This window comes from Micrasema longulum, unplaced genomic scaffold (genome assembly GCF_059751315.1).
Source record: "Micrasema longulum isolate JH-2025_06_02 unplaced genomic scaffold, ASM5975131v1 h1tg000732l, whole genome shotgun sequence".
In the NCBI taxonomy this organism is placed as follows: Eukaryota; Metazoa; Arthropoda; class Insecta; order Trichoptera; family Brachycentridae; genus Micrasema; species Micrasema longulum.
Genome location: NW_028277927.1, coordinates 885,764 through 912,843, shown reverse-complemented (window position 1 = coordinate 912,843; position 27,080 = coordinate 885,764). Strand labels below are relative to the sequence as shown.

Genomic DNA, 27,080 nt, shown 5'->3' with positions numbered 1-27,080 from the left:
CGCACATGGATGTAAGTTTTTCTCCTATGTCAAGTTCCAGGAGTATGGATACATTCGTACGTCCGCCAACACTACATTTCGAAATCTTCAATTTTTTTTTCTGATTCTCTGTGTCCAACACTCCACGTGCATCAACAGATATAATAATTAGTGGGTGCATCGATTAAATATGCGACTCCCATAGGACACTCGCCGTTAAACTGATCTAGCAAAATAACATCGTTGCTTGTTGTTGATAATATCGTGCAATTCCTGTAGCTGAGTCATAACCTCTCACATTTCTTTTGCAAGATCCATAATAACGGTTGTTTCACTAACTTGAGATTATCATCTCATTTAGAATATTTTTGGTGCCGAAAATATTTCAATTTACATTATTTCGGTGATGAGTTGTTAAGTCACCCATGCTTATTTTTTATTCCATCTTTTGATTTCTTTAGGAAGAGAGAAATGATTATTGACCTACCAAAGTTTCGGTTCCAGGCAGTTTCGGCCAATAAAACTAGTTTCGGCAGCGTTTTTGGCCAAAAATTTCTCAAAACTTAGTTTCAGCTGAAACCCTTTTTCCAAATTTATATTTTTGTAATTCTTTTATATAGTAGTTTAAGTTCCTATAGTGTACATTGAGGAACTGTTACATAAACGTTATTTGTATAACATAACAGAGAACCAAAAAATGCTACAAAGAAACAAATTTACTCATTAAATTTATGTTTTTTATTTCATTGTGTACTTTTTTAAACGCTTATTTTAATGAACTAGTAAGTTTCAACAATAAAAACGCCTAATTTTGGGAGTTTTAAAGTGACTTTTAGGATGTTTAAATGCGTTTTTGTTCCGGTTTCTGCTAAAACTTGAACAGAAGCCGAAATTTGCTTTCGGTTTTGATTTCGGCTGAAAATCTTGTTTCGGTCGGTCACTAGAAATGAGAAACTGTAATTACCGCGTGTCCCCGCTCCATCGCGCATCGGCGCCCTACAGAAAACAAACATCATGTAACGTCACAAAATAAATCAAGTTTTACTTTTTCCATTTAAAAACGTTAATTGGTTTTTTTTTTCGTAGTTTATTATCATTATAATTATCCCTTTTGTAGGACATACAGGCTTTATTGTTTTTTAATGTGTTTTACCACTTTCACATATCACTCATTTCCACGATATCAACAACTTTCTGTTAAACTAGAGCGATCCGAAAAGCATTATCTCTCATCACAATGTTCGTTATTTATTTCACACACCGGTGCATTGTAAATATCATTTACTGTCGTTCCTAGAATCACACACTAGAATTCACAAGATGGAGGGAAAGTTGCAACAATAAGATATTCACTATCTACGCAATTCAATTAAATGCATGCAGGCATAGGCCTGTTAATACACATAGTGACCCTTTAAAAATGATGACACTTAACTAATGCCCAAACGCTCAGTGATGCCCAACCCGTATTCAGTCGTTCTTTGACCGCCAGCCGGGTGTGACATGAGCTTGACGTTTAGAATCAAAACCAAAATGCCTGGTTGTGTCATGAAAACATGTAATAACCGTTCAGATAAACATTTAAAAAAAATGGTGGAACTTTTCGTTGGGAAGTTTTAGTTAGTAAGTGATTGTCGAAGCTCTCAATAATTAAAACCCAAATTTTAAATTATTTATTTTAAATGTCAAATTACGCCTAGCGGTACAAAAACGAAGTGGTTTTTTCTAATAGGGGTGCACTTGTGGGAGTACGGTTTTAAAAATATAAATACCTGGATAATAGCGTGACAATTAGAAAAAAAAGCAATAAGCGGCCTCCGTGGTGTAGTGGTCAAGACGCTTAACTCACAAACTGAAGGTTCCGGGCTCGATTCCCGGTGAGAACACATAAATTTAATGTGATTTTTCTTAAACCTGGGTGTTTTGTGCTGTAGTTCACCACTGTAATTGGGCCTCCTGGCCTGTTGTGGTGCAAAAAAAATGTAAATCACAAAAGTATTGATGCTTTCTGTTGCACATAAGTACATAATTTCCAAAAATAATACCACGCGCGACGCGACGATGCGACGTGACGCGTGTAAAAAAAACGTATATTTATTTTACCATAAAACTATAATAAAACGTTTTTACACATAATATACCCGTCAATAATACCAGTTTCTAATTTTCAGAATCACGAAGTAAATCGGTAAATAATTTTATAGAAATTTTTTATTTTTTTTCATTTCTATTATAATATATTATATTTTGTTATGTTCTACTGCGATTTCAATTTTGTCGTATATATTTTGCTTATGGTTCTATCAAATAAGCTACTGAGAATTAGATAAACAATAATCATTATATCTCATCTTGCGGTTTTTTTGGTTACTTGGTACCTACTCAAATACTTAATATGTTTATTACGGTGTCATTAAAACATCATTATCAAGAATTTTTTTTCCGAAACGAGTTTTTGTAAGTTTTTAAAATTATGGTTAGAGTTCTTTGCTAATATAACTGCTAGATAATACCTACTTATTTAAACATCATTTAAGCGACATTACATCGAACCTTGAAAAAATATTATCTTACCATACTTACCTACTGTACAAACGTACAATGTATGTTGTACGTTTACACTATACGAGTAACATACATTTTACGTGACACTTATATTGTTTTGAAAATATTAAATATATTATGTTGTTTTATAAAAACAAAAAAAAATAAACGATCCTCTTAGACCTTCAATATGTTCATATTTACCATTTATTTTCTCAAATAAAAAGGTTTGGGTAGGTAAGAAGAAATTGCCTTACGGTGAAAGTGGCGAGTAGTGATTTATTTTATAGGTAATCTACAAAAAACGTTCATATATTTGTCCCTACATATAATTACATAATACATAAGTAATACAATTATAAATGGTATTTTTTTCTATGGTTCTGTGGAAATCCACTCATACAACGATTTATATTTACTTCCCGATATACGCAGTTTTATTCTACACTGTTTTAATGCAACACTTGTACTAAAGTTTATTAAAAAAGACCACAAAATATTTCCATTATGTTTAAAATGTCAACACCGAGCACTGGCTGATTCCTTTTAAAATAAATAATGCCATAAACGGCCACTTCGAACGCCACATGTTCTATGTGATACATATGTCGACAGTATCCTATCAAAGAAAGATAGTCTTTCGGAAACAATGTTCGAAATACTAGTTTCCAAATAAAGAATCTTCTAATAATATTTGTAATCTGCAAGTTTGTTTTAGTACTAAAAAAACACGACCAGGTTAAAAATGTTAAATATAGTTTACTTTTTTGTATGGAGAATAAGCTGAGGCAATCGGCTAGTTTCATCATTCACTAAGAACGGGCTGGGCGCTGGGCGTATTTCCATAATAATGTTTTAAAGTAACTATATAAAACATTATTATAGAAAGTCAAATATAATTGTAAGCTGTGCATAATCGCTTATTTGGATGATTTGCCCCTGTAATATACCAGCCCTTATAATATATGTATTAATTTTATTTTGTCAGTTAACTGTATGTATGTATATAAAGTGTTTAAATAAATTAAGAATTAAATATAATATTATGTACCTGTTTATTATAATATTATGCTATTTTCATCTTCATCATTCCCTTTGCGCACCTAATGGTGCATAGGGCACTGCATTGGTACACCAATCGCAGCAATCTCGATCATTTTTGTTACATGAAGGTAAAATGATCAGTCTTACGGTTCAGGTGCCAGTCCAGGGACTATGAAATATTCTAGTGTAAAAACCCTTTTTTGAAATAAACATTTCTTCTCAACTATATCGGGTCAACTACTCGAACCCGAGACCTCTTGTATGGTAAGCAAACGCGCTGACCACTACACCACGAGGCCGACATTTTTATCATGTTATTTTAGTAAACTGTTTAGGTAGATACGCTTTTTAGGTAGATACGTATTTACGTAGATACGCTTTTCACTAATAATCGTTAACATTAAATGCGGCTGTACCCTTTAGCATGTCGTGCTTTCGTTTTGTGAGTTCGTTCGTACCTCATACAACTGACACACTCAAAAATGTTTTTTAAAAAAACACTTTATCTAAAAAACATTTTTGATCAAACTATAAAATTTAAAAACGTTATCTAAATTACTTCGAAAAATGTATATGAATCATAATATTTTTATTTTTTATATCAATCATTCTTGGTCGAGAAAATTTACATAACTTTTCGTATTTGAATAGATTGTAATTTATATTTTAGGCCTCTTCGAGATATATTAATGGTCCCCTTAATTATTTCAACTTTAGATTATTAAAAAATATTACTTCGTAATTATATTTTGTGCATAAATTTAATTAATAATACAAATTCTGCAATGGTTGTTGCCAAAATTGTTTTTCATTTTCATTTTAATTACTTTTGCAATAGTAAATAAAAATTTACGAATGACGAATAATTACATGAAAAATTTCCTTTCTCTATAAAGTTAATTACGCGAATTTAAAGTTTAGTTGCAAAAACAGTGAGCATTATTATTTGTTCTTGTGAGACAAAGACGTTATCAAATACAAATAAAATCATTATTTAAATGGTATCTACACATTAACGGGCCTTATAGTATGTCATTTTAAGACATCAAGGGGTATGAATATTTTTTATTCTTAAGTAGGAAATTTTCTTGGTTTTGTTATGTGTCAAGGCGGATAAAAAATACAGTTCCTTGTGAAAAATAGAATCAGAATCCTAGACGAGTGTTTTCGACTCAATGGCTGCTTTCAGGTAAAAATCCTGAAAATGGAAATCGAGTGAAAAAAAAACCCGCCTCGTAGTACAATGGTTAGCGTATTCACCTACGCTTAGGGCTCCGGGTTCGATTCCTGGGATGATCGGCATGAAATATTTGTTTTTAAAGGTGGTTTTACATTTTACACTGAGATATTTCATTGTCCTGGACTAAACCTGAGGCGTAAAACTGATCCCTTTATCTTAATGTATCAAATGATCGAGCTAAGCTGCGTTTGTGCATTACTTCAGTGCCCTATGCATCAATGGGTGCAAAAAGGGGGTTGATGTTGAAGCTTAGATTACACTCTGTCTAGATAATCTATAATAAGTGTGAAATATGAATCATAGAGTTAAACTCGTAAGTAATTTGACTTATTTAAATCTATTTCAACAGAAAGGGAAAACGTTTTTGAGAAGGAATATGGAAGTCTAGGCATTTACAGGGCTTATGACCTATCACTGGCTGGTTGAAGTGGCCACTTTACACACTGTGTAACATTCACCATTCTGCCCATGTTTGAACATCCACATTTCCTCAACTCTTCCATCTGTTGTCTTTTGTGAAGTAAAAGAGCTGAAACCTTTCTTTCTGTTGAAACATTTTATTTTTTTAAATAACTTTTAAAAAAAACATTTTTCGTACATTTTAATTTTTATATTCCATGTAATGTTTTTTTATTTTTTTTTTTATTCCTTATTATGACTTTTTATTTTTTTACAAAATATGTTTCTTGTTCATTGAATGAAGCCATTGTAATAAAATATGTACATGTAAACTTTTTATGCTTTTTTTTTGCTTTTTCCTCTTTTATATATTGAAGTGTTTATTTCTTCACAATATGTATTTTTTGTATAGTAAAAGGCACTACGTGCCGTGATAATTAATAAATAAATAAATAACAACAAACCAATAAGCGCTAAAAATAAACTAATTTACTCATGAAACTTATGCCTTTTATTTCATTGTGTATTGTAAACAAATATTTTTATAAACTCGTAAAGTTTAACACCAAAAACGCCTAATTTTGGGCGTTTTGAACTGACGTTTAACGTATTTAAATACCAAAATAAATATTTCAAAAAATTGAAAAATGTTTTCAGGCATTGTTTGCAACCATTTGAATCTTACCCGCAATAATAAAGGTTTCAGCTCTTTAACTTCACAAACGTCAACATATGGAAGAACAGAAGGAATATAAATGTTCAAATATAGACAGGATGGGGAATGTTAAACAGTGTGTAGAGTGGCCACTTAAATCAGCCAATGACAGGTCATTAGTCCTGTGGATGCCTAGACTTCGACATTCTCATATCTTAAGTGTTCTTCATCTCTGTTGTATTATTGTAGTATTAAAATACGTTTCGGCTTCGTCTGAAAACCTTATTTAGGTCGGTTACTAAATAATAAGTGAATAAAATTTAATATTTAAATCAATACGTAGTAAACGGACACTATTGTTTTAACTTAAATAAATATATTGTAAGTTAGTGACAAATGAATGAATAACTAACGCAATCACCCATTTTTACATTTACTAATTTGTTTTGACATGTCCTTGATTTTTCAAGTGGAAAGCTTTGAAAGCAGATTTATAAAAAAAATATTTCGAAATGAAATGTGATATTTAGATATTAACGACATAATTTACATACCGCACCTGGGAGATAATAGTGACGCAACTCGGAAATTACTACTTTTAATATCAGTATGCAAAGATGTTCCTGAATATATTTTGCACCCGCGTAATTAACGGCACATCTCTTAAAAGTATTTATGTGCCTTAATAGAAAAAAATACAGTTAATACAATTTTTTTTTACTAAAAGTTTTGAGAATAAACAATATTTTGTAAAATTTGTTGCAGCAGAGAGGAAAAACATTTTTGAGAACGGAATATGGAAGTCTAGGCATTTACAGGGGTAATGACCTGTCATATTCTGCTTTTAGTGGCTAATATATTGTTAGTTTATCGATAGCGCGGGTTTGTAACGTAGTTGCACGTTGCTGTTGTGTAAAAATCTATTTATTGACTTGTGTCACTATTATTTCAGGAGTGCGATATATACAAAAAAAGTTAGGTAGGATCTGGAGAAATCAAATTAGAATGGATAATGGATTACAAATTATGACGTTATTGTTGATTTATACATGTGTCCATTCGGACGAAGAATTCCGTTCTGGTTCTGTTTCACACACAGAACTGTATTCTTCATCCTCCCGGACACAAAATAAACTGTATAAACTACTTGACAGAATGCCTTTTTCGACGCGACGCGACGTTTCGGACTAGACAACAGCTTCTATTATCTTAGCTGATGCCATAAAACTCAGGATACAATCAATTTATTTTACTTTTTGCCAAACACTAATGTTTCCAATAAAATTAAAGGTGATATTTAAATCATTATAGTTTCGAAACGTCTTTGAGAAAATAGTAAAAAATGGAATAAAAAAGACAGAAAATAGAATTAGAAATATTTATGATTGTGTAACGTCTTCTTCTTCAGCCTTCTGTCCTCAGGACCACCGCCGCATCCTCAAGACGCTCGTTATAGGAGCTGCTGCGCCCGTTCTCGGACTTCAATGTTAGTTCAACTCGTCTGGGTCTTAATATTAATACAAAAAAGACTCAGATTATGCGCAACAAATCCTGTCCTGACCCTGTTCAGCCTCTTTGTAATAATGGACAGAGGATTGAGAAAGTTGACAGCTTTAAATACTTGGGAGTACACATTACTGAGGATGGAAGCATGCATAAAGAGCTCGCAACCCGCCTAGGAATTGCTGGAGCAACTTTTAACATGATGCGTGTTATCTGGAACTCTAGTCTATACGCGGTCAAAACAAAATGCTGATTATTCAACACTTGTATAATGCCAGTTCTCCTTTTTTTATTTAATTTGATTTATTCGTTGGCAGGTAAACGCACTAACCATTAAACCATCAGGCCGACTAATCTCCATTAAATTTCCTTTAATACATTTTTTACCCGCGAGTAGAAACTAAATAATTGAAACGAAAAAACAAAATAATAAATAAGTATCTACCTACCTGTCCTAATTATACCGGACCGGGTGGATTGGCACGATACAAGTAATGCGTGCCATAAATAGAGTATGCACACCTAGGTGAATTGTCGGGTCAATCTATGTTCGTAGAAAAGTATTAATAGCTTACATAATGTAGTAACATCATAATAATATACTTGTAGAAGTGACTGTTTTATTTTATAATACCATAATTTAATCGAATGACATTTATGTCAATACCATCGTTTTTCGATTCGCTCCTTGCCATTCATAGGGCACCACACTCAATTTCCATGAATAATATTTTTAAAATAATTTTAAACTCGCGTTTTCTGTTGTTTGAGGATGACTTAAAACTATTTTTAAAGGTGACAACTTCTGACGATTTTTGTCTTCTCCAAGCGGATTTATCTTATTATCTGAATAGGCAAGGCGAAACAAACTTAGGTTTGATGTTTCCAAGTGTTCGGTCACGTCTTTCACTAGGGCCCAAAAAACTCTAATTTTTCAATACAAAATGAATGGCAGAATCTGATACGAATATCAAATGTTAAGAATCTGGGCGTTAGATTTGTGAGCACCCTGACATTTCATGAACACATAGAGACAATCAGTGGTAATGCATTGAAGATGTTGGGATTCGTTCTGCGTACTGCCAGGGTTTTTGAAAAAAAAAGCGTACTGAGAACTCTTTACAACTCCTTGGTGCGAAGTAGACTCGAGAGTGGCACGATGATTTGGGAGCCACATGAACTGAAGTACTCTCTTATGATAAAGAAAATCCAAAAGAAGTTTCTGAAATATCTCTACATGAGAGAGTGCGGGTATTATCCTTGGTTCTACCCGACCGAGTTTCTCCAGGGTATGCTTGTCTTCAACAGTTTAGAGACTAGAAGGAATGTGTATTTTACTACACATTTTTATCGCTTGATTGTTGCTGATAATTACCTGAGACAGCGTCAGCATAGATTGTTTCATATTCCGATACGCAGGAACAACATGACGATGGTTTTGCCTTTGGAAGAGCTACCGCTATGCTGAACAACATTGCTCTGGATATTGATCTGTTCCATGTATCCGAAGGGATTTTCCGGAGCAAGATTCTCCTACTACTTTGACATGAGTCGCTTTCGTGTATTTTTTTATTTTTTTTAATATGTACGTATTGAATGTATGTTTATAATTTATATATTGTATTGAATGAATTGAATTAAATTGAATTAGCACTGCAATTGCAACGTACATAGATCATTTTTGTAAGATGGGAGGGAAAGTGATCTCATTCTTACGCTTTAGGTTCCTGTCCAGAAATGACGAAATGTCGCAGTGTTGAACCACCTTTAAGGCAGATTTACATCGAGTCAGTTACTGACGTCAGTATTGAGGGGAGCGGACTGACTTCAAAATAAACACCGGGAATTTTGAAGTCAGCACTGACGCAACAGCGCTGTACTTACGTGAAATCAATTTATACGATAGCAGTACCGAGTCATCACTGACTTGTTTTGGGTTTGAAGTCAGTAACTGACTCAATGTAAATCTACCTTAAAGGCAATATTTTACGTCCACCCTAACAGGAATCTAGAACCTCAAGAATGATGGGCAAACGCGTCAACCACTACACAATCAGGATGGGTGATTCGGTTATTTAAAAAAAGTGGCAGTAGCAAATACTATTTTACAAATAAAACTGTTTTGTGAAACGGTTTTTAAATAACAAGTTGGAAAACAATGTGGTTTAAGCAGCGACTGAAACAGTATCACAGCAAGAAATTAAACTGTTACTTTCAACAAAAAATTAGTCAGGATACGTGAACTTTTTATGAATGGAATGACTGTTCGCTTATGACCGCGACTCCTCAAATGAAATAAAAAAAGTGGCCACTGGTTTTACCCACACTGCTCTTAACTATTATTTTAGAAACAGTTTTGCAAAGCAGTTTAACTTGTTAATTAGTAATATTGATGAAGTTTTTATTTAAAATAACAGTTTAATTTTCGTGTGAAATTGTTTCCACTGTACCAGAAGAATAGCTGTTTTAAAATAACTGTTTAATTTTTTACTACCTCTATACACAATAAGGCGAACTTATCCTCACTCGATTTCCTTTTTTAAGGGTTTTTACATGAGAGTATGCATCGAGTCAAAAACACTCGCCTAGGGTTCTGGTTTTATTTGAAACACAACTGTATTCTTCATCCACCTAGACACAGATAGACATTACAATACACATAATGTTTTATAATACCAGTATGAGTAATAAATAAATACTTTGGTGGAACAACTCTATTGAGAACAAATGAGAATTTTATTTAATTAATTAAACATAATTTTAATTGGAAAATGCCGAAACAAACGAACCATTACACCGTTTCCCCGTAGGTGTATGCAGAGAGAATAGAATGCCACACCGCTCTTTTTTTGTTTACTTACATATTAACTCCTTTCTCTGCATTTATAAATCTTCTAATGCACGCAAGTCAATTATTCCGACTTTTAGCCTTTATATATTCAAGTTTAATTTTATGAACAACGCAATGTTTTCGCATGCTGGAAATATAATACCGTATGTTTAATTGTAAAGTATCCATTCCAAACTTACGATTTTTCTCCCTTAAATTGGTTACAACCCCATTTATACAGCATAAGATATTCATAACTTCTAGATAATGGTCTGAAAATTGCTATATTAGATAAATAAAAAGAACTAAACTTTTCCATTTACAATAGAAAAGAAAATTGTAATATCATTAACAAATAGTTACAAACAGAAGTATTAAATTATTATATTTAATAAAGTTTATAAAACACAAAACTACTTTCATTATTTCGTAAATTAAATTTAAACGTATACAAAACAGCATTCCTATTTTTTATTTTTTTATTTAATTAATATTTGCGTTCTTATGATTTACCCAAATATTTAATTTTCAACGAGTTGTAAATAACTCACTATTAGAAAATGGGAATCAAGTTGGGGTAGAGAAGGATTCGAACCACAGACCTTCGGTCCGTGAGTCTAAGACAATAGCCACAGGACCACAACCCGATTCAATTAAATTTTGTCAATATTTTTTTTGTTATTATTGTATCTGTAATATAGCTCAGACGCTGAATTCTGTGGGCATTTTTTCCAATTTATTTTGTAGCTTAATTTTAAGATGTATTTTTCTAAAGTGTATTTTTGTTATTATATTTTTATGTAAATAATATATGTATGGAAAAAAAACAAAAAAAAACGTTTATAACTGTTGCGAGTATTAAGTTGAGGGACTACAACTAATTGTAATTCTAAAATTATATACACAATCTCAATCGCAAAAAAATGGGCGAGACGGGTGGAATAAAGCAAATCACTATGGCCGTAATATTCTGTACTCCATCAGTACGTGCTCGGATTTGGTAGATGGATTACTTCTCTAATATTGTAATTGTCCAGCGGATTTAAATGTTAATTATAATCGAATGAAAGCGCTGTGTGGTCTCATTAGTGGTATATGTATCGTATTCGTTACGTGAATAAACTAAAATAACTGTATTAAAAAGTGATATAATAATTTATGTTTACCTGGATTAGTGGAAATGCTTAAGTTTTACTTCGTCTTTGGGGCAGTTTTTATGGGAGCGGATGGCTTAAATATTTTAGGTCTGTTCCCACATCCAGGAAAAAGCCATTACGATGTTTTTCATCCGGTTTTGGAAGAACTCGCGAACAGAGGGCACCAGCTGACGGTCATTTCACACTTCGACCCCCCGAATGAAATCAATAGATGGAAACAGATAAACATGGGAGTTTTCCAGAATCTACACAGAGAGACGCTTAATTTCCAAATGTTTGATTCCAGAAACTTTATAATGGATACTTTTATGCATTTGGTGGAAACGTCCGTAATAATGGATCTAGCGACAAAAATGTGCGAGGTTTTAACAAACTTGCCTCATGTACATGAAATAATAAATAATGGTTATAAGTTTGACGTTATTTTGTTAGAACAGTTTAATAGCGAGTGCGCTATGGGTATCGCGCATTTCATAGACGCCCCTGTGATAGGATTGCAATCGCACCCTCAAATGCCCTGGACCTACCCATACTACGGTCAGCCAGACTACCCTTCGTATATGCCGTGTATTTTCCTATCCTATGGACCTCACATGAATTTTTTGGAGCGGGTTGAGAACACAATAACCGAGTATTTTTATAAAGCTCTGTTCAAGTACAGGGTGTTTACGGATGAACGTGAGATAGTCCAGAAGAACCTTAATCGTACCCTTCCGCCATTAGGGGAAATCGCACCGAGGACCAGCGCCCTTCTCTCCAACACACACTTCACTCTTCATGGAGTGAAGCCTCTGGTGCCGGGGGTTGTAGAAGTTAATGGAATGCACATCAAGAAAAAGTTGATGCCATTAGAACCGGTAAAATATTATAGCCTTACAATTGAAAATAAAATTCAATTTATTTCGAATAAATGAACTAAAATTGAAAAATCAGATTTAGAGGTACTTTATTTAAACTTCATTTATATTAAAGCACAAACATGTTGTTTTGTGTAAATTTAAATGAAATAATTATGCTAAAGTGAAGAATGAATTTGATTTTTTATTCTTGTCAAAAGTAGAATAAATACATTTGACTTGTGTTTTTTTATAGTATTTCGAATTTCCATGAGAGATTAAAAAAAACAGTAAAGTAAAATCGAAACATCTGTGAATTAAATGGTTAATTTAGTATGGTGACTAATTATGACCGTTAAATTTTCTTAATTTAATAAGATCATCATACTTTTCTGGACCTAATGGGACATGCATTGGTACACCAATCGCAGCGTATCTTGATCATTTTTGTTATACGAAGGTAAGATGATCACTCTTTCGCTTCAGGTACCAGTCCAGGGACTATAAAATATTTCAGTGTGAAAACACCCTTTTAAATAAATATTTCATATCAGCCGTGTCGGGAATCGAACCCGAGACTTCTTGCATGGTAGGCAAACGCGCTGAGCATTACACCACGAGCTCGACATAATGTATTTATTTCATTAATAAATATTGTATATTTTCATATCTACCAACACACCTACATCTAAAATACATTTAAAGAGAATCTACTTAATAAATAAATATGGTAACAAGCTAGTGAGAAGCTTTTTTCTTTTTATTTTACATGTGCATTTGATTATCTGTTTAGTAGTTAGCTTCACCATTAGGTGACTGCCATTCCAAGTACACAGGTTGAAACTTGGGTTTATTTATACAATTATACATACTGCGTTTTATCTCAAAAATAAAATAAAATATTAAACCACTTGAATGAAAATTTAAAAAATTGGGGCAACCGTTATAAAAACAGTAATTTAAAAAATCAATAGCAATGGAGTATGAACATTTTTTAGAAACCTTAACATTTTTGGTTGGCGAAACCTCAAAACAGATAAATAAAACCTTGGGACCAAGGGCTATGTTTGTAAAAAAATATGTTTATAATTGAGGACCAGAAAAACCGACAACTTTTCCTGAGTGTTGAAACAGTTTTCAGAGGCGGTTTTACTTAGATTATTGTACATTATATTAAAAATATATATATAGATAAATAATTTAAAACTCTGAAAGGAACTTCGAAATAACGTAAATATTATACGTTCAATTAAATATTAATTAAAGTTGAGTTTTTCTACTGACATTTCTTGGTGAAACTGCATTTTAATTATAATAATAAAAATACTTTATAGTTTTATTCCACTTTTATTTATAATTATTTTATAATTTTTTTACCAGTGACCGGGTTTCGTCGTGATCGACATCGTCAGACTGGTGACGACATCGTCAGACCACTGGTTAATATAAAATAATTATAAATAAAAGTGGAATAAAATTAGAAAGTATTTTTATTATTATAATTAATTAAAGTATAAATAAATCTTATGACGAAGTTTGTTTTAGTGAAAACTATGTCGAATTCACTATAAATCGTAATGACAAAAAATTTTTTTTTTTTTTAAGTGAACGGCTTAGCAATGAGAAACTTCAGCCCTACGGGAAATTGGATACAAAAAATGTTTTCTTACGCGGGGTAAAAATTAGAGCATTAAATTGTATTACAAAGTTTCTTGGAAATGTACAGAAAAAATAATAAAAAATATTTTGATAAAAACGCACTACTTTAAATGACGTCACTGGTTCATGTGAATCAACCTATGATCTGAGAGCTATGGAAGATTTCCGGTCTGCTTGTCGCTTCTGGACTAATAGGAAGAACTGAATGAGAATAAGCGGAAATGAACCTCTGACGTCACACGCGGGGTTATTTCAGAAATACAAAACTTTAAAAAATCGTAGCGCCGATAATACGATATGTAAAAATTTTAAAAAAAAAATTTTGACTTAGTTTAACAGTCTATTAACAAATAAAAAAATTGAAAAAAACCACTGAACTTCCTCATTATAATATGTAGAGCAGGTATAATATGTATAGCAGTATGAGTTTGAATTAATTTTAAAATCATGACTTAAGATAATGCAAGAAAGTGAATTTAAAGTGAACAAAAAAAATAATTAATAATGTCAATTTGTTAATTTAAGGAATAGATTTTTTTAGAATTTTTTGGCAAAGGCTACCGTGGAGAATCATGGACAGAGAATCATAAAACCAAATAAAAGCAGACTGGAAAAAATGTATTTGCTGTTTTTCAAACAAGGTCTTTAAATTATTACAGTACTACCTGTACCATACAAATTTGTCGTGATTTTAAGTTTATGATCTTGAAATGGATTAGATAATTATTATGTTATTGATTACTATGTTTTTTTCGTTTCGATCCATTGGAGATCGATTAGAAAAACTTTGAGGCCTTAATTTAGTAATTTTGAAATTTTAATTTGCTTTATTATGGATTTAAAATTATTTTCTTGTTCTTTATTGTGATTAGATTTATTTTGATAGGACTTAAGTTTCGTATCAAAATAGTACCTATATTAAATTTATTTTTTTAAATCTGAAGTCTAATACATCCATCTTCAACATTTTTCGTATTTTTAAAAAATAAATACTTGTGTTTTTATGATTTACCCGATTTATTATTTATGTAAAACATTTTTTATTTCACATTGAAAACATTTTTGTTTTTTTCTTATTTTAATCTTTTCTTTTATTTCTTTCTTTATTTAATTTACATTTTTAAATCTTAATTTTAATAGGTACTTTTGATTTTCTTATTATTTTTATTTTTTCTGTAGATATGAATTGAAATTATTGATTTACTTTGTTTTATTTTTTATCGTATCTTTAGAACATTTATGAGCACACACTATTTATATATGTGTTAATATTTTTTTTCTCCATATTTTAAATATATTCAAGTAAATGGCTATTCCTAAATTTTAATTGTATTATTTTACTCTATTTTCTGACTTAAAATTTTAAAAAATTAAACCATTTTTATCTGGTTTTGTTGAGTTTTTTTCTTTTCTGTCTTCTAAATAATATTTTTCAAAGCATCAAAAACAAAATATTATATGTTCATTATTTTATACAGATACAGTATTGTGTGTACTATTTTATTCAATTATTAACTGAAACTTATATCTGAGCACCGGATGACAAACTATTATTTAATAGTTTATCGGGACAAAATATGTTTTAATACTTTGTTTTCATTACAATGTATTAATATTGTAATAATGTGTGTAATTTATTGAATAAGGACTCGAGTTTTCAAAGAGTTGTAAAAAACTCACTATTAGGATATGGGAATCAAGTTGGGGTAAAGTGGGATTCGACACCTCGCACCTTTGATCCGTGAGTCAGCAACACTAGCCACGGAATCACAATTCGATTACCGAGCCATAAAATGTTCATATAAATGTATAAAGGAAATCTTGAAACATAAAACCCGGCTTTTACGGTATTCTTTCTAAAAACAGTGTAGGTATTAATGACATTCGTTGAATAACGGGTACTTTGGTCAGTTTAGTTAAGTATCTACATACGGGTAATGCGACCCGATGCACTTTGTAATTTTATTATTACGAAAAGTAGACAGTGCCTACCGGCAAGATACGAACCGAGACGACAAGAGTAATTAAGTAACAACCTACAAGTACCTACATGTTTTTATAAGAAGTGGGTACCTTTTATAAAAAAAGTGGTGGGTTATCATGCGAAAAGGTACAAACTTACAACCGCAAAAAATTGAAGGTTGCATGACGGTTCGCCGAATAAATATTTGAACAGTATTGATTTACAAAAAATAAATAAACAATAGATGCATGTCTATAATAGATGCGTGTAATTGAACATCGATTGTGTAATGAACAGGTATTGTAAAAATGAAGTAGGATCTGCCTATTATACGAGACTTGTAAAAAAAATATGAAGAGCAATTGAACGCTAGTTATTAAATCGGATGAGTCGTTACATAATATTTGTATTCGGTGGGATAAATCATTACATAATATTTTTATTAGATGGGATAAGTCATTACATAGTATTTTCATTAAATAGAATGAGTCATTACATAATATTTTTATCAATTAAAAAAGTATCATTTTCGGAATTTAATTTTGTAAATACAAGCAAAACATTGAGCCACTTAAATATATGTTACAAACCAGATGGAGAACGTTTTACAGAATGAAATATGGAAGTCTAGGCATTTATAGGTCTTATGATCTGTCATTGGTTGATTTATTTGGCCACTTTACACACTGTTTAACATTCACCGTTTTGCCTGTTTAACCATTCATACTTCATCAATTCTTCCAACTGTTGACTTTAAATAAAAGTTTTCACTTTTTACTCAACAAAAATTAACAATTAAAGGCGAAACTTTTATACTTCATTCTCTAAATGTTCCATCTCGGTTGCAATATATTAATCTTAATAATTCTTCAGGGGGTGAAATCCAGTATTTTGTTTACAAACATTTGTACAAACTAATTGTTAACCTAAATTCAATTTTACCAATACAATTTTCGCTGGAAGTTTGGGATATAAATTTGATTACAAAAGTAAAATCATTTTCTTCTTAGAATACCTACCTATCTGATTTCAATTGAACACAATAACCTCATTTTAAGTAGGCGTTTCGATTTTTTTGTAGACAAGGGCTGAATTCTATTCCCTAGGGAGTTGTAAAAATTAAAAACATTTTGAATACCTAAGGGAATAAAAAAAAAATGTCCATGCTTCCATATTCCTTTCTAAATTTTTTTAAAGTGTAAGATGTAAGACTGATAATTGAACGTAGTTATGCAAAAAGCAGCTAGCCATAGAAAAGTGAAACTGGGATAATAGCACCTTTGTAAAAAGATTGAATAATTAAATCTGCACAATAGTTAGAATGTTTTCGACTTTGACATAAAATAATAAACTATGAATTGGGTTGTAGTCCTGTGGCTAGTGTCTCGAACTCGTGGTTCGAATCCCACTCTACCCCAACTCAATTCCCATTTTCTAATAGTGAGTTATTTACAACTCGTTGAAAACGGCCCTCAAAATTAAATATTTGGGTAAATCATAAGAACGCAAACATTTCTTTAAAAAAAATATAAAAAAATTAAAAAAAATCGTTTTTTTCACTTTACAAACAAGAATCTAATTATATATATATATTTGACCAGTTTTAATGATTTTTAAAGCACTGTAAGATTTTTCTTGTGCTGTGGGTGTTTTCTGCAAATTGAGAAATGCCATTTTTGTGATCGAAACTATTTTCAGAAGGTGGTTATTACAGTTTTTTGTATGAAAGCGGTCTGGCTGTTTTTAGCAGAACTTAGAATTGACCTTACTGCACCCGATAACACAAATATTTCACTTCTTCAAAATTGTCGACTGGCTGCTTTCTGCATAACTACGTTCAATCAGACGTAGTTATGCAGAAAGCGTCCAACCCTCAAAATGCTAAAAATGCGCTTATGCCGGTTTCGATAGCATACTATGATATCTTTATGTGCTGAAAACGTCCAAGCTCCAAGTGCTATACGTTTTTTCCAATTATTTTTTTCCAAAATTAAAAAAATATACATAAAAAAGCGTTACAGAAAACAGGTAAACCACTTGGACGTTTTTAAAGCTAATATAACAGTGAAAGCCGTGATGTGGGTTTGAAATTCCTTTAATTGCTAAAAAAAGTACAGCGATTGGAGGTTCGACGTTTTCAACATATAAAGATATCGTAGTAGGCTATCGAAATCGGCATTATTCATTTTTAGCATTTTGAGGGTTAGACGCTTTCTTCATAACTACGTCCAATTATACCTTCATGTAATTTTTTTATCGAAATACCTGCTCAGCAGTTGGTGTACCAATGCAGTACCCTATACACCATTAGGTGCGTATAGAAAAATGATGATAAATGTCATTTTAAATTTAGATTTTTTGTCGATGTTCTTAACATTTTAAAAATATTTTAATATGGGTATGTAGTATTTTTTTAATAATACTTCTGTGATTCATATCTTTGTATATTATATGTTAAGTTTTGTAAAGAACGTTTTAAAGTTGAAATTAATTTTTATTTTTCAGAACCTTGAAAAATTCATGAACAACTCAAAAAGTGGCGTGATTGTATTTAGTATGGGCTCAATGTTGAAAACCTCTACTCTACCGGAATACAAAAGGGATGCATTTGTTGAAGCATTTTCCAAAATAGATTATGACGTCATTTGGAAATGGGAAGGAGAGCTCATTCCAAATATGCCTAAAAATATTCTACTCATGAAATGGCTTCCTCAATTTGAACTTTTAAGTATTTAATTTTGATTACATTCTTATGTATATTAATTAACACAATACAATAAATGTTTATATATAAACACGGTTTTTCAGGGCCAGACTGCGAAACTTCAGAGGAACATTCCTTATGGTAAGCCTTAAAAAAATCCTAATATTTTATTCCAAAAAGTCATATAAAAATATATATAAATTATCTCAAAATGTAGTAAATCCTTAATTTCTCGGACAAGCAGTCCCTCCACAAACCCCTACCCCTCTCCTACCCAGCCGCTTCACTTGACCGCGTCTGGTGCGTATCACTTAGTTGGTCAAATACGTTTTTATCGAAAACTTTCTTTTGTTGAGGAGGGGTAGGAGTTTGCGGAAGGGATGCTAGTCCGAGAAATTATAGTCTTACTTTATTTTGAGATTATGAAGAAAATAATAAAAATAAAAAATAAATACTTTTTGGAAAAGTTTTATTAGGATTTTTTTTAAGCTTACCGTGAGGAATGTTCCTCTGAAGTTTCGCGGTCTGGCCCTGAAAAACCGTGTATATATAATATAAAATTTGTTTCCAAAGTTGAGTTGGTATAATATAAAAATATTTAAAAAAAATTAAAACAGTAGTACCAATACATTAGAAATTTCGTATTTTCCTATATGTAATGTAATGCGATTCTAAAAAAATGTTTAATATCCCCCCCATTTAATATTTATTATATTTTGGTGAAGGAATATAATTATCTCAAACTATTTACATGCATTTTTTATCATGTATTGGCTCTCGGATTCGCAAACGTTTTTGCCTTTGAACATCAAATGGCTGTGATACGCTGCAGTGCCTTATTCACCATTTGGTGCGGATTAGGAGATTTAAAAATGTCATAAAGATTATTGATTCATTTTAAAATACCATTTAAACAATAGTTTCAAATTTCTTTGTTTCCAGATCATCCTAAGACTGTGGCTTTTATATCCCATGGAGGATTACTAGGAACAACTGAAGCCGTCTATGTCGGAATTCCCATGCTCTTCATCCCAGTATTTGCTGACCAAGGAACTAATTCTGCTGCAGCAGTCGAGGCAGGGTTAGGAGACAGAGTCCTGTATAGAGATATTACTAAAGAAAGGATCCAGAAAGCCTTGACCAATGTGTTATCATCAGAGTAAGTTGCTAATCACATAGTTTATGAGAATCACAATAAAAAAAACAAGCCATTACTCCGTTTCTCCATAAGAAAAGAAAAATTAAATAAGAACACCCCTCCACTCTATTTTTACATACAGACCTCCCTTCCTTTACATTCAAGCACGTACGCCGCGCTGATCAATCCAACTTTTGACATGTCCAGTAATAGTTTTTTAAAGGAATAACCAGCTAAGCCTTTATTTTAGAGGCTTATTAGCAGGTGGCAAAGTAAAGATGTGGAACGAAGTTATGAAAAACACATCAAAACACCCAGACCAATTGATAATAAATATTTTTTGAATTTTTTTCTTGCAACTGGCAAGAAATCAAACTTGCCAGTCTGTGTGTACCGCTAACTGCGCCAACTGCGCCATTGCGCCTGTCTTTTCTTGAAATATATTAAATCAATCTTGATAAACTCCCAGGAATGAATCCAGTACTTCGCAAAAGAAATTTGGACATTTTTAAATAACTGTTTTTTTCTTTTTTCAGAATGAGGCAGTCAGCAAAAAACCTTTCAGCCCAGTGGCATGATCGCGCACCTCCCTTAAAGGTGGCTGCTGATACGGTAGAATATGTGGCTCGTTACAAGGGGAGGAGGCTCCGTTCTCCTGCTCTGGACCTCACCACCTACCAACTATACAACCTGGATGTCCTAGCTTTCATTTTGTCCGTACTAATGTTATTGCTAGGAGTTTTCATTGTGGCAATTTACTTTGCCCTGAAAACTTATTTTCCAAAAAGTTTTATCGAGTTTAAAGATAAAAAGAATGATTAATTTGTTTAAAGAAATTATTTTGTAAGAACGAATTTTATAATTCAATGAAATAAAACGTTAATTAAAAAAATACAATTTAATAAATTTTAATAAATAGGTATATTATAAATACATCAATATTGTGAAAATGAGTATGATACTTCAGTAGAACTCCATTTATACGAACTAAAGTCATCCGGATCGTTATCAAGAAATCAAACCTTAAAATAAGGACCTCACTGCTCATAAATGAGTTTTTTGTCAAAAGAATTAACTTTGCTAGACATGTTAAAATAAGTCTTTAATGTAATTCCAATTCGCTATATTATTTCAAAAGCAATAAAAAGTTATCTTAGAGTAAATTCTGCATTTTCTTTCAAAACATTGCCTTAATCTAATTTTTCAGACTTTTGCATATCTGGATAACGTCTGGCACTCATTGGTCTGAAAAGCTGGTGTTTTACTGTACTTTTAAAAACAATTTTATTGAAGAATTTTTTGTGTGGTTCTTTGCAATGCATAAAGTACATTGATTTGTAGTTTTACATGGCATGTAATTAAGAAGATCCCTGAATAATGAGTACATGTATTTTATTCTTGAAGTTTCAATTTAAAAGTAGTATAATGTCGACTAAATAGATTCTTCAGTTCAGTATAAAAAAAAGTTTTTTAATTTGGTGATCAGTGTTTCTTTCAAGTAGCTATTTACAAATATTGCAATAATATGAAATTCTAAAAAAATATTCTTCCAGTCTCATTTTGTCAAAAATATACACCACATAAAAAAAATCTAGTAAATATGTAGGTACCAGCAAAATAACAAGATTATTCTGAAAATTTTAATTTTTCTTTATTTTCGGTGTAAATTTCAATTAAAAATATTAAGTTAAAAGTATGAATACCGTACTCGATGGAGATGTTTGTCAAAGTAATTATTATGTGGAAGGTGAACAGATTTCACAAAAGTTGAAAAAAAGCTTCTGGTGAAAGGTAAGACTTCTCTTGGTTTCATCAAAAGAATAGCTTGGAAGTAATCAGTAAGGACAGATTGTAGCTCAACTTTTCCAGCCAAATATGCCTCATTTTCCATTAATCGTCTGTCCTGTAAAATATCAATAAAAAAATATAAAGGTTTACTATTTCTTATCAATTAATATGTTTAAGTATTTGTATATAAGAATACAGACTTTATATCAGATATGAATAAAAAAACTAATATTTTTACTTTCATGAGAAAAATGCAGCAATGTTTTAATATTGTTCCCAATTGCCAATGTATGAATAGTTGCAGAAAATACATTATTTTGAAATAAAAAAAAGGTGTTCTTATATTTGAAATATTACTATAAATACAAGTAGTCATGTATTAAAAGTTCTCAAAATTTTGTTAGTAGACCAGACCTATGTAACATGTTTCACTGTTCACCAGAAAACTGAACATCAAAGTTATCTGTATAAAACATTAAATAAAATCCCATCTTATTGACAAAACTTGTTCATAAGAAGCTCGAGTTTAAAAAGATAAATACATAAGAATACTATTTCAGAAAACATACTTTGAAATCAAAAAATTTAGACAACATTTCCATGTCTTGTCGCCAATTGTTTCTGAGTGGAATTTGTCTTGAAATTTGTCCAGAAAGTGGATCAACTGGTAGTAAAGGATTGATGTGTACAACCAAATTATTATCACTCCATTGATGTTGAATCATGTAACCTGAAATATCATGATGTTACTTAACATAAATTATTAGGGCAAATAAAATTCTATTTTTTACAATAAGGAAACCATCTTATTGAAAAAAAAATTAACAGATAGGAAAAATAGGTTCAATATATCCAAAAAACAAAAAATGAGCAAAAGTGGGGAGATTTTTAATAAATCATATTACCTATATTGCTTCTTATAATCAATTACTGTACTCATTTAGAAAATCTTTATTTTGTATGAATGTATTATGCACAAAAATATTGACTTGATGCATTTATAATTGTTGTAACAATGAGGAAGTTCAGTGGTTTTTTTCAAATTTTTTATTTGTTAATAGACTGTTAAACTAAGTCAAATTTTTTTTTCTTTAATTTTTACATATCGTATTATCGGCGCTTCGATTTTTTAAAGTTTTGTATTTCTGAAATAACTCCGCGTGTGACGTCAAAGGTTCATTTCCGCTTATTCTCATTCAGTTCTTCCTATTGGTCCAGAAGCGACAAGCAGACCGGAAATCTTCCATAGCTCTCAGATCATAGGTTGATTCACATGAACCAGTGACGTCATTTAAAGTAGTGCGTTTTTATCAAAATATTTTTTATTATTTTTCTGTACATTTTCAATAAACTTTGTGATAAAATTTAATGCTCTAATTTTTACCCCGCGTAAGAAAACATTTTTTGTATCCAATTTCCCGTAAGGCTGAAGTTCCTCATTCTTTATTTATGTATTTAAAAAACCACATGTGAAAAATTATTATAAACCAATCTTCTACTTATGCACTACGGATAAGTCAAACAAGCGAAGCAGTGTGATATAGCAGAATACTTGCAAGGATCTATTGGTTCCTATGTGAGCAATGGTAAACTTAAATCACATAAAATTTTATTTTTACTTATAAACATGAACTTACCCATCAAAGTAAATACATAGCATTCCGACGTTTGGAATCCCTCATCATCAGTGTTGATACGGACTACTTTTAAAACTGGCATTACAACATTGTTAACAACAGCATTTTGTACAACTTTAGTTATCTAGAAACATATTTTGAAACAATTAACTAAGAAGTATGTAATTTAGAAAAAAATGATATAACATGTAATCTTTGCATAATAATAATCTTGTATCAGATGCAAGAAAAATCAATTTCGTATAATCAAGTTAATTTTAGTTATAATTTCATTTTAGAAACTTAAAAAACCTTATTTACTTATACAAATTTGGCTTATAATGATGAGAGCACAATCTATATTAACTCCCTGAGCTTTAGTTTTTTTCTGAAGTATTCAGAGAAAAAGATAATCCCTGAAATTTGGTTTTACACAGTTTAATGCAAGTATATTCAGAATGAAATATTTTAGGCATTCTTACATAAATACTTTCAGCTATCTTCCCATTTATTTTCATGTTAGTTGTTCTAAATCTTCCCTGGAATTGTCTTAATGCTAAATAACGAAGTAATACAATATTGGCTCCTTCCAAAACAAAGTTATATGCATCGTCATAAGTCAAGTATTTGCTATCCGCTCCTTTAAATGTTCCTTCATTGTGTGATGTACTGCAATAGTAACCTCCTTCACAAATAGCTAGATAATATTGCTTCTCAGTAAACTCTTCTTCATTTTCAAAGTGCCTACAAAAAAATCATTACAAAAACAAATTAAGAAAGTTTACAAAACACACACATACATATTTTTAATATTTAAAACCAAATTTTTGTTTCAGACTAATTTGGAATTAAAAATATTCATCTTATTTGCGAAACTACACAAAGAAAAATGTACCACTGCAAAAATACATATTTTTTTATTGATTTTGCGTCGCAAATTCAAATGCTTAGTTGTAACTTTGTTTTTACCAGAGAAGAAAATTATTTTTGCTTTATGACTTTTTTTTTCTCCCACTTTTAAATATCTATAAATATGATTTATTTTAAACTTCATCTGACTCAATTAAACTACACAAACCATAAATTTGGGTAAAAAATATAAACATCAAGTCACATTATGATGAAAGGGTTTAAACATATTTTTCTTTTAATTTTTAAAATCATTTTACTTAAAGGAATGAACCAGCTCATTTTTAATTGAGTAATTTCAAACAAAATATTTGTTCGGTAAATATTATGTAGGTTCTTGCACACATATAAAATTAAAAAAAACAGTAGTTTTCAGATTCTAACTCTCACAACTATGTTTTTTAAATGAACTACTTATCGCATATCATACCAGTTTTGAACTTACTCTGATCTATTTTCTTCTATTGTATGAAGGTTTAAATCAATTGTGCTCAACAAATCAGATCCATTATCATAAGTATTTAGTGTGTATTGTGAAGACATGTGAATCAAAAATTTATCATTATGTATACCTACAGTTTCAACACTAATTGTCATCCCTAAAAAAAAAGAGTGTGTTAATATGTACATAAAAGTTTTTCAAAAATTACTAACTTGGCGATGATATAAAAAAGTAGTTGTGCAATCAACCTGCTAGAACAAAGTTATAAAGTAATAATAATTAAAAAAAAGAATTAGTGTCCTAGAGGCATATTCCTAAATACCCTACATATTAATCCATTCAGGATGCTTTAGTATCACTCGGAAATACGTCTCCCATTCAGGGTGTTTTGGAATCACTAGGACACTCCTTAACTCATGTCTCTCTTAATCAGCATTGTCCATTTACATAATGCCACAAAATCGCCCCTTAGTAGGACCTACAACGTCACTCAACATGAACATTCTCATTTTTATTGTAGTATCTCGGCTACGCCATAAATGTCTTATAAAATAATTTGGTATGTTTCTGCTATTTACTAAGCCACTTTGGGTGTATTCTGAAATATTCCGACCCGGATACATATTTCCTATGAAAGTGACAAGTTTTTAATAAATTCAGATTGAAATACATTATAGTCCAATTTAACCGAATTTAATGGGCCCAATAAGGCATCCATTAAATGAAAATTCAGTAAAACTGGAAAATATATACGTGGCGAAAAATAAACGGCATAGAATAAATAAATACATGAAATTTCTAAAAATACATAAAAACATAACTGCATGATGGAATACAAAACTAAATCGAGGAAGTTGGTAATAAAATGTACAATTTTCTTTTGCTTCATATGAGAAGAACGTTTCTTTGCAGCTTGACCTCTAAAACGCTTAATGAAAAGCAGGTCACCAGCTACTAGTTCTACAAGTTCTCACGTGACGTCAACCGAATGTTTGTGTACAGTCCATGCACCCGCGACACTTACTGTATGAAAGCAGTACAGAAAATGGTAATAACCGAAAGTATTTTAGTGATTCGGTTAAACAAGATTCAGTTAAAAAGACAGTAGTGTAATTAACTCTAGTGGAAATGTGCATAGCACAAGTACACCAAAGTAGACCCATGGATGAATAAACAGATAACTGTATGATTTCCATAATGAACAAATAATATGTCGGGTATTTTCAAATATGAGTCTTTGAGACGGCCGCACATAACTAATGGATTATATCCCATTTCAATACATGAAAATAATTATTTTGATAAGCACAAAACCAGACTACAAAAATCACTGCAACTAGGGCGAAATATTACTTTAACCCAGGTAGACTAAACATCTAAGAATTACTTTTAATGAATTGTACAATTACGTGTTATAATTATAGGTACTTCATGTCACAGATTATATAGTACAAGTTTCATGTGTTTAAAAAAATTATCAGTATACCTCCTGTTGCTGTACAATTATCAGGAGATAAAAATGTATTCAAACACTCTCCAAAATCTTGTTTTTCACTTTCAGAGCTTGTTGAACTAATAGCAGAGTTAGTAGTAAGAGTAATTGCTGATTGTTCTGTAGTTTCAACAGACAAAGAGGACTCCGTAGTCAGAGTCAACTCAGAAGCTTCGAGGTTTTCTTCTGAATGAGACACAATAGAGAGGGAACTCTCAGATGTAAGAGATAGAATGTCTTGCCCTGAAGCAGTCGTAACAGATTTAGTGGAAACCACAGTACTTCCTGCGCAGCTAGTTGCTGAAGCTGGTGACGTCATAGGTTCAACTTTGGGCAATGGCTTACATTTCAGCCGCTCAAGTTCAGAACCACATTTACAAGCATCTTGGATGTCATCATTTGACAAACATATACATATTTTATTTATTGGTGAGTGACAGATTTTTGAGATGTCGTCCTCCGAAAGAGACGACTCACTAGTCATACTAAGGCTGGAAGTTTCTCCTTGCACGCTATCATCACGTTTCCCTGTTCCGCAAAGACAAACAGCAGTCCACTGATCTTTAGGTAAGCATATGCACCGCACTTTTGTTCTATTGGGGTTTAATTTTGGAAGACCATTTACAGTCATAAGCGTGTCATTTGGTGTGGGATCCTTTTCGGGAAGTTTTTTATCATAAAAGTAAAAAAAAAAATCGTCATCTGAAACAGTTGAAGGCGTTTTTATTTCTTTTTCATCTTCCCTTGAATCATTTTCACATTCTTCAGATTTAACATTGCTAATTGACTTATGAAGATTTATATTTTTTGGTGGGCGAATTACTTTGTTATGCAGACAACTTACTAAAAGAGTCTCTGAAAAACATATTTTTTTCTTGATGTCATCATCTAAAAATAGTCAGGGCTATGTAAATTACAATATGAGTGAACAAAACATCTAAACATTATTTTAAAATATTTTTTTTTGGGTTTAATTACCTAAATTGTAATTTACATATTGGTTGATGTCGAATAATACACCAATGGATTTAGCTGTCATTTCCAATTAATGAGATTTATTAATAGCACAAAGGGCTGACGATTTATTATGATTTCTAACAATCAGGTATATTGACAAAATATTTTTTTTTAAATCAGTTTTTGTTTGGTAATAAATTTAATTTTAACTAAGAAATTTAAATA

The 27,080-nt window shown here is 31.3% G+C and overlaps 2 protein-coding genes across 3 annotated transcripts; one reads left to right on the top strand and one right to left on the bottom strand.

Annotated features, from left to right (window-relative positions):
• The first annotated feature begins 11,119 nt into the window (after positions 1-11,119).
• On the top strand, positions 11,120-20,548 carry LOC148279317 (UDP-glycosyltransferase UGT5-like). Its single transcript, XM_088230145.1, has 4 exons — positions 11,120-12,208; positions 18,315-18,537; positions 19,456-19,672; positions 20,188-20,548. The coding sequence occupies exons 1-4, from the start codon at positions 11,375-11,377 to the stop codon at positions 20,471-20,473; spliced, it is 1,560 nt and encodes a 519-aa protein (XP_088086271.1). The 5' UTR covers positions 11,120-11,374; the 3' UTR covers positions 20,474-20,548.
• Positions 20,549-21,221: 673 nt separating this feature from the next.
• On the bottom strand, positions 21,222-27,069 carry LOC148279316 (ciliogenesis-associated TTC17-interacting protein). 2 transcript variants are annotated; one of them, XM_088230143.1, is made up of 7 exons: positions 26,877-27,069; positions 25,893-26,786; positions 24,410-24,563; positions 23,538-23,799; positions 23,077-23,200; positions 22,009-22,169; positions 21,222-21,554 (listed from the first exon to the last, which is right to left on the bottom strand). In XM_088230143.1, exons 1-7 carry the CDS (start codon positions 26,935-26,937, stop codon positions 21,339-21,341), a joined length of 1,872 nt encoding a protein of 623 aa, XP_088086269.1. In that variant the 5' UTR covers positions 26,938-27,069; the 3' UTR covers positions 21,222-21,338. The 2 variants fall into 2 exon arrangements, with proteins under 2 accessions (XP_088086269.1, XP_088086270.1); XM_088230144.1 differs by having other exon boundaries at positions 25,893-26,600.
• Between the last annotated feature and the right edge of the window lie 11 nt (positions 27,070-27,080).

Excerpts from the sequence above, each read along its gene's own strand:
- LOC148279317 (XM_088230145.1), top strand. The coding sequence starts at position 11,375 with ATGCTTAAGTTTTACTTCGTCTTTGGGGCAGTTTTTATGGGAGCGGAT. Across the intron at positions 12,209-18,314 it reads AGTTGATGCCATTAGAACCG|AACCTTGAAAAATTCATGAA; the intron begins GTAAAATATTAT and ends TTTATTTTTCAG. Across the intron at positions 19,673-20,187 it reads ACCAATGTGTTATCATCAGA|AATGAGGCAGTCAGCAAAAA; the intron begins GTAAGTTGCTAA and ends TTCTTTTTTCAG.
- LOC148279316 (XM_088230143.1), bottom strand. The coding sequence starts at position 26,937 with ATGACAGCTAAATCCATTGGTGTATTATTCGACATCAACCAATATGTA. Across the intron at positions 22,170-23,076 it reads CTATGTATTTACTTTGATGG|GTTACATGATTCAACATCAA; the intron begins GTAAGTTCATGT and ends ATGATATTTCAG. Across the intron at positions 21,555-22,008 it reads CTAAATTTTTTGATTTCAAA|GACAGACGATTAATGGAAAA; the intron begins GTATGTTTTCTG and ends GATATTTTACAG.